Here is a 7,639-nt window from a genome sequence, read left to right as displayed (position 1 = left end):
AAATCTCTGTAACCATTTCTTTTATGTACATTTGAACGTGCCCTTTGGAGACTTGGAACTGTTAAATTATTCATTTATTTTTTACATAAGGTCATTTAAATGAAAATTGATTAAAATATATCTTTCCTACATTGCCATCTGCAAAACTTCAGATATTATGGATGTTAGATTGCATCTCAGTGTTAAATCATCACTGATAGATGTACTTATGTAAATCATGATAATTCCACTTATAACTATAGAAGTGAATTGTGGACGTAAAATGGTTATGTCATTTGGATAATGGCACGAGGCAGCATTTGTATAATAACTAATGGCAAAAATTCATGGCTAGTGATGTATAAAATAAAATACTTTTTGCAGTAAAATATTCTCTTTATTAATGTTATAGAAGGGGGATACAACAAGTAACTAACAATTTGTATGACAGTGTCAAATATTATTTTGATTTTAGTATTTCCTGTTTTGGTTTCTTTGCATCTTAGATGAGCATAGTGACATTGTTTGATGAAGCCTAATTATGCTAGACTGTTTTGACCTAGTTTAACCCTTCTGATAGGTAGTTGTGAATGTTGGCGATGAGAACTGAATAATCTCTGCTTGAAATTACACTACACTCTAGAAGTTCCACTTTGGAGAATACTCAGTTCTAACTTGAGATTCCTGGTAGAAGAAACTTTGTTTTTCTAGCCTATCAATGATCTAGAAGCAGAGGAATCCCAGTCCCTTTTAAAAGTTATTATGTGGTTTTCTTTCAAAGAGCTCCTGTTTTGGGGAAGTAGAATTTATGGGTACAACATCTGTTCATTATTTGCGCATAAAATAAAACCATTTAAAAAGTAAAATGACCGGCCGGGCGCGGTGGCTCAAGCCTGTAATCCCAGCACTTTGGGAGGCCGAGGCGGGCGGATCACGAGGTCAGGAGATCGAGACCATCCTGGCTAACACGGTGAAACCCCGTCTCTACTAAAAATACAAAAAGAAATTAGCCGGGCGTGGTGGCGGGTGCCTGTAGTCCCAGCTACTCCGGAGGCTGAGGCAGGAGAATGGCGTGAACCCGGGAGGCGGAGCTTGCAGTGAGCCGAGATCGCGCCACTGCACTCCAGTCTGGGCGACAGAGCGAGACTCCGTCTCAAAAAAAAAAAAAAAAAAAAGTAAAATGACCATACTATCCAAAACAACCTACAGATTCAGTGCAATCCCAAAATAACAATGACGTTCTTCACAGAAATAGAAAAAAAATTCCTAAACTTTGAATGAAGCCAAAAAAGGCCCCAAAATATCCAAAGCAATCCTGAACAACAAGAACAAAGCTGGAGGCATCACACTACCAGACCTCAAAATATACTACAAAGCTGTAGTAACCAAATCAGCATGATATTGGCATAAAAACAGACACATAGACCAATGGAGAAGAATAGAAAAATCCAGAAATTAATCCACATGTCTACAGCCAACTGATTTTTGACAAAGATGTCAAGAACACTCAAGAGGTAAAGGACAGTCTCTTCAATAAATGGTGCTGAGAATACTGGATATCCATATACAGAATAAAGAAACTACATCCCCACCTCTCACCACATCAAAAATCAACTCAGAATGGACCAAAAATCTAAATGTAGGACCCAAAATGATAAAACTACTAGATGAAAAAAATATATGAGGAAAACACTTCAGGACATTGGTCTGAGAAAAGATTTTATGAATAAGACCTCAAAAGCCCAACCAACAAAATTAAAAATAAACAAATCTGACTATATATACCTAAAAAAAACTTCTGTACAGCAAAGGAAGCCATCAGCAAATTGAAGAGACAACCTACAGAACGGGAAGAATGGGAGAAAATATTCACAAACTACTCATCCAACAGGGGATTAATATCCAGAATAGACAAGAACGCAAAAATCTCAATAGCAAAAACAAAATTGGATTTTAAAATGGGCAGATAATCTGAATAGACATTTTTCAAAAGAATACACACAAATAATCAACAAATATAAAAAATACTCAACACCACTAATCAGGGAAATGTAAATAAAAACCACAAAGAGGCATCATCTCACCTGAGTTAAGAGGGCTATTATCAAAAAGATAAAAAGAAAATAATAAAGGCTGGCAAAAATGCAGAAAAGGGAGAACTCTGGCCGGGTGCAGTGGCTCACGCCTGTAATCCCAACACTTTGGGAGGCCGAAGGAGGTGGATCACCTGAGGTCAGGAGTTTGAGACCGGACTCGGCCATATGGCAAAACCACATCTCTACTAAAAAAATTAAAAAAATAAAAAATAAAAAAAATTAACCAGGCATAGTGATGGGTGCCTGCTACTCGGGAGACTGAGACAGGAGAATCGCTTGAACCTGGGAGGCAAAGGTTGCAGTGAGCGGAGATCACTCTACTGCACTCCAGCCTGGGCCACAGAGTGAGACTCTGTCTCCTCCCCACCCCACGAAAAAAAAAAGTGGAGGAGGAACTCTTATATGCTGTTGGCAGGAATGTTATATACTGTTGGTGGGAATGCCAGTACAACCACTAGAAAGGATAGTATGGAGGTCCCTCAATAAAATACAAATGGAACTAGCATGTGATCCAGCAATCCCGCTACTGGGCGTTTATTTTTTTAAAAAGGAAATCATATTAGAAAGACATCGGCCGGGCGCGGTGGCTCAAGCCTGTAATCCCAGCACTTTGGGAGGCCGAGACGGGCGGATCATGAGGTCAGGAGATCGAGACCATCCTGGCTAATACGGTGAAACCCCGTCTCTACTAAAAAATACAAAACACTAGCCGGGCGAGGTGGCGGGCGCCTGTAGTCCCAGCTACTCGGGAGGCTGAGGCAGGAGAATGGCGTGAACCCGGGAGGCGGAGCTTGCAGTGAGCTGAGATCCGGCCACTGCACTCCAGCCTGGGTGACAGAGCAAGACTCCGTCTCAAAAAAAAAAAAAAAAAGAAAGAAAGACATCTGCACCCCATGTTTATTATAGCACTATTCACAAGAGCTAAGATATGGAATCAATCTCGGTGTCCAACAACACATGAATGTAAAAGAAAATGTGTTATATATACAAGTGAAATAATATTCAGCATAAGAAAGAATGCAGTCTTGTCATTTGCAGCAACATAGATGGAACTGAAGGACATTATGTTAAGTGAATAGAGCCAGGAACTGTTAAACACTGCGTCTTCTCACTCATATGTGGAAGCTGAAAAATGCTGATCTCATAAAAGTGAAAAGTGGACCAGTGGTTACTAGAGGCTGGGAAGGGTAGGGAGAAAGAGGGATAGAGAGAGATTTTTAAAGAATACAAACACAGCTAGGTAGGAGGAATAAATTCTAGTATTCTATAACACTGTAGAATGACTATAGTTAACAGTTATATTATGTAGTTTCAAATAGGTAGAAAGAGGATACTGAATGTTCCCAACACAAAGAAATGATAAATGTTTGAGATGATGGATATGCCAGTTACGATCACCAGGTACTTACGTGTATTGAAACATCACTATGTACCCCACGAATGTGTTCAATTATTATTTGTCAATTAAAAATAAAAATGTATTAAAACTAACATGGGATTCTGCTACACATCACTAGAATTACTGGTTGGAATGTAAATTGGGACAACCACATTGGGAAACAGTTTGCCAATTTATTATAAACAAGTGTACAATTTATTATTGTACACAAGTCTTTGTTCATAATATCCAAAGATGGGACACAACCCAAAAGTCCATCAGCAGGTGACTGAATAAGTGGATTGTGATATATCTATACAACTGACTACTACACATCAACTATAAAAAGAACTACGAATGCATGCAATGACATGAATTAATCTTAAAAACATTATAGTGAAACACTGAGTGAAAGACACCAGACACAAAAGACTACATACATATCACTCCATTTATATGCAATTCTAGAAAACAAAAAAATTTCATCTATGGTGACAGAAAATGGACTAATGGCTACCTGAGGTGGGAGGGATTGGGAGATTTAACTAGAATATGGACAAAGAACATTTTGGGGGTGATAGAAATGTTTTCCGTGATTGTGGTGATTCATGGGTGAATGAGTCAAATTTGCCAAAATGTACACTTAAATGGGTAACAGTTTACTGTAAGTGAATTGAACCTCAATTTAAAACTTTAAAAGAAGGAGGAGGAGGGGAAGGAAGAGGAGGAGGAAAAAGAAAGAAAGAGGAGGAGGGAAATTAAGAAGGCCGGGTGCGGTGGCTCACACCTATAATCCCAACACTTTGGGAGGTCGAGATCAGTGGATCATGAGGTCAGGAGTTCAAGACCAGCCTGGCCAACATGCTGAAACCCCATTTCTACTAAAAATACAAAACTTAGTCGGGTGTGATGGCATATGCCTGTAGTCCCAGCAACTCAGGAGGCTGAGGCAGGAGAATTGCTTGAACCCAGGAGGTGGAGGTTGCAGTGAGCTGAGATCAAGCCACTGCACTCCAGCCTGGGCAGCAGAGCAAGACAACAACTCAAAAAAAAAAAAAAAATTGGGAGAAGACCATCCGATGTTAATTTCCAGCAGAGAAGGGGTTAGTAGTCAGCGCCATTGTATCAAAATACCACATTTTGTTTATTCATTCATCTGTCGATGGACACTTGGGTTATTTCCATCTTTCGGCTACTATAAATAATGCTGATATAAGCATTGATGTCAATACCTGTTTGAGTCCCTGTTTCAATGGTGTGGAGTATATACCTACGATTGGGATTGCCGGGTCATATATTAATTCTATATTTACCTTTTTGAGGAACTACCATTGTTTTCCACAGCAGCTGAACCATTTTACATTACCACCAGCAATGCACGAGGGTTTCAGTATCTCCATATGTTTACCAACACCTGTTAATTTCCCTTTTTGTTTTTTTTTTGTTTTTTTTTTTTTTTTTTGGTTAATAGCCATTCTAGTTGGAGTGAAGTACTATCTCCATGTTATTTTGATTTGCATTTCCCTGGTAATCAGTGATGTTGAGCATCTTTTCATGTAATTATTGGCCATTTGTGTATTTTATTTAGAGACATGTCTATTCAAGTCCTTCTCCTGTCTCTTAAATGAGTTGTTTGTTCCCGTTGTTGAATTTAGGAGTCCTTTATATATTCTGGATATTAGTCTCTTATCAGAAATATGATTTGCAAACATTCTTTCCATTCTGGGGGTTGTCTTTTCCAATCACTTTTTATATGGGTTATATGATTTAATCACAGTGTCAAAGGCACGTTTAGCGTGCACCCAATATAGCACTGTATGACTTTTAGAGGCTCTCAAAACAACTATCCTGCGACACGGTACTCCAGCCGCTATCCCGGTATTCCTCCCTAGGTGGCAATAGGAGACTGCTCAGAGACTAGAGCAGCGGACTCCGCAGTGCAGAGCTCCCGCGGGAGCCTCCAGTGCGGAGCTAGCGCGGTCGCGTCCAGCAGAGCTCGCGCGGGGGCGCACCGGAGCGGCGGTGTAGGTAGCCGCCATGTTTCTGCCGCTATTGCTTTCTTGAGGGTGTCGCTGATGACTGGCTATTGCGGCTACCAGACGCACTGGACACTTGGAACACTCCTGAGTTTGCGGCTAGGTTCGCTTCCTGAATGGTACCGGGATCCTCCACTCTGGTTTCTCTTGGCTGCCCCGGAGCTACTTCCAGTCCCCATGGCCGTCTCTTTCAATGTCAGGCGGTCTAAGTTCCCCGCGGTGAAAATGGAGCGCGGTGAGTCGTGCCCACGGCAGCGCACCTGGTTTTGCAGCGTGGGCAGGTCACAGGTGCATCTTCCATGGGGATTTGAGCCAGCGTGCACTCCCATAGCGCGACTGAGATTCCAAGTCACACGCAGGAGTTCTGGTCTCGCAAGTCCGCCTCTGCTGTCAGCCGGCACCCGACTCTTCAGGTCACAGCCCGCGATTTAGAAACGCCAGCACCCCGGTGAATGCCCACGGCTCCTCAGCTTTAGCTGCACCGACGTCTGCACCACGCCCGTCAGCTCAGCTGCAGCCTGACTCTGGGTTGGAAACTTTTCATGGTGGATGAGGCCTGTAACTACCCAGATGGAATCAAGACGCAATAGCCCTCCTCGAGGGATGCTCAGATGAGAGATCCTCAGCATTTGTGTCTCTGGAGAAGCCAAAAGCGGCCTTTGAGGTAAGCCGCTTTACCTATTTGCAAAGTTCATGGCTAATCACAATAATGTTAGGAATCAAGGAGAAGCTTATCGCCCTCTCTGACCCCTGTCTGTGCTTCCAGCACCAAAAGAACAGAAACTAGGTCAGTAAACAAGGAAGATGCCTAGGTGGAAGTGCCGGGCAGCCAGGAAAGGTAGAGTGAAACGTATCTTTAAATCAAGAGTTTTGTTTTCACTTTTACATATTTCTGGGCATTTAAAGTTGACAACACCAGGATATTTATTATTTCTATTTATTACAAATTATTTATATAAATAATATATATAACATATAATTTATATATTATATACTTATATAATTATAATTTATATATAAGTATATATAATTTATATATTTTACATATAAATATATGTATTAATACATATATAAATACATAAATACATGTATTCATACATATATACAAATCGTATACATTTTCCCGGTTAGTTTTATTTAATATTTATATTTATTAAATAAAACTAACCGGGAAAATGTATACAATTTGACCAAAACTTTTATGAGGATCAGGGAAGAACTAGAACCACAGAATAAAAGGAAAGAGGTGTAAAAAGGGACTGCACAGTCCTTGGAGAAATGGCATATTCTAGATCTGGGACAGAAAATAGACATGATGAATCTAGAACATCTTGTGCCAGAAAATAAGGAAGTGCTGAAAATAACAATTACAATAATGATAAAACCCCACATGGGCACACAGGCCAACAGAAGAGCTCGCAGTGGCCAAAGCTGGAACAATATGAGCAAGAAATGAATTCGGTGGTATTGGGTTATGACCCAACTGTGGTCTGAATTTTTGTGTCCCTCAAAGATTCACATTGAAACTTAATCCTCAATGCAACAGTATTAAGAGGTAGGTTTATAGGAGGTGATTAGGTTATGAAGGCTCCTCCCTCATAAGTAGGATTAGTGCCCTTATAAAAGTGCTTGAGGAAGTCCATTCTTGTTTCCCCTTTCTGCCATGTGAAGACACAGGGAGAAGATGTCATCTTTGAAGCAGAGAGCAGCCCTCACCAAACACTGAATCTGCAGGTGTTTGAAAGTTTGGACTTTCAAACTTTCAGAAACTGTGAGAAATAAATTTTTGTTGTTTATAAATTACCCAGTCTAAGGTATTTTGTTATAGCAGCAGGAATGGACTAAGATAAACCCAAAGTTGGCCGGGCGCGGTGGCTCACGCCTGTAATCCCAGCATTTTGTAAGGCTGAGGCGGGCGGATCATGAGGTCAAGAGATTGAGACCATCCTAGCCAACATGGTGAAACCCCGTCTCTACTAAAAATACAAAAAAAAAAAAAAATTAGCCGGGTGCGGTGGCTGGCGACTATAGTCCCAACTACTGGGGAGGCTGAGGCAGGAGAATGATGTGAACCCAGGAGGCAGAGCTTGCAGTGAGCTGAGGTTGCGCCACTGCACTCCAGCCTGGGCGACAGAGCAGACTCCGTCTCA

At 41.0% G+C, this 7,639-nt stretch overlaps 1 protein-coding gene across 1 annotated transcript in view; it reads left to right on the top strand.

Moving 5' to 3' along the window:
- The first annotated feature begins 5,474 nt into the window (after window positions 1-5,474).
- Window positions 5,475-7,639, top strand: part of IGFL4 (IGF like family member 4) — a 38,305-nt gene continuing 36,140 nt past the window's right edge. The window contains 1 exon segment of the mRNA XM_045379258.3: window positions 5,475-6,153. Coding sequence (XP_045235193.2) covers window positions 6,101-6,153 — 53 coding nt within the window. The 5' untranslated portion in view covers window positions 5,475-6,100.

Source organism: Macaca fascicularis, chromosome 19, assembly GCF_037993035.2.
Source record: "Macaca fascicularis isolate 582-1 chromosome 19, T2T-MFA8v1.1".
In the NCBI taxonomy this organism is placed as follows: domain Eukaryota; kingdom Metazoa; phylum Chordata; class Mammalia; order Primates; family Cercopithecidae; genus Macaca; species Macaca fascicularis.
This window is presented reverse-complemented; position numbering and strand designations above follow the sequence as displayed.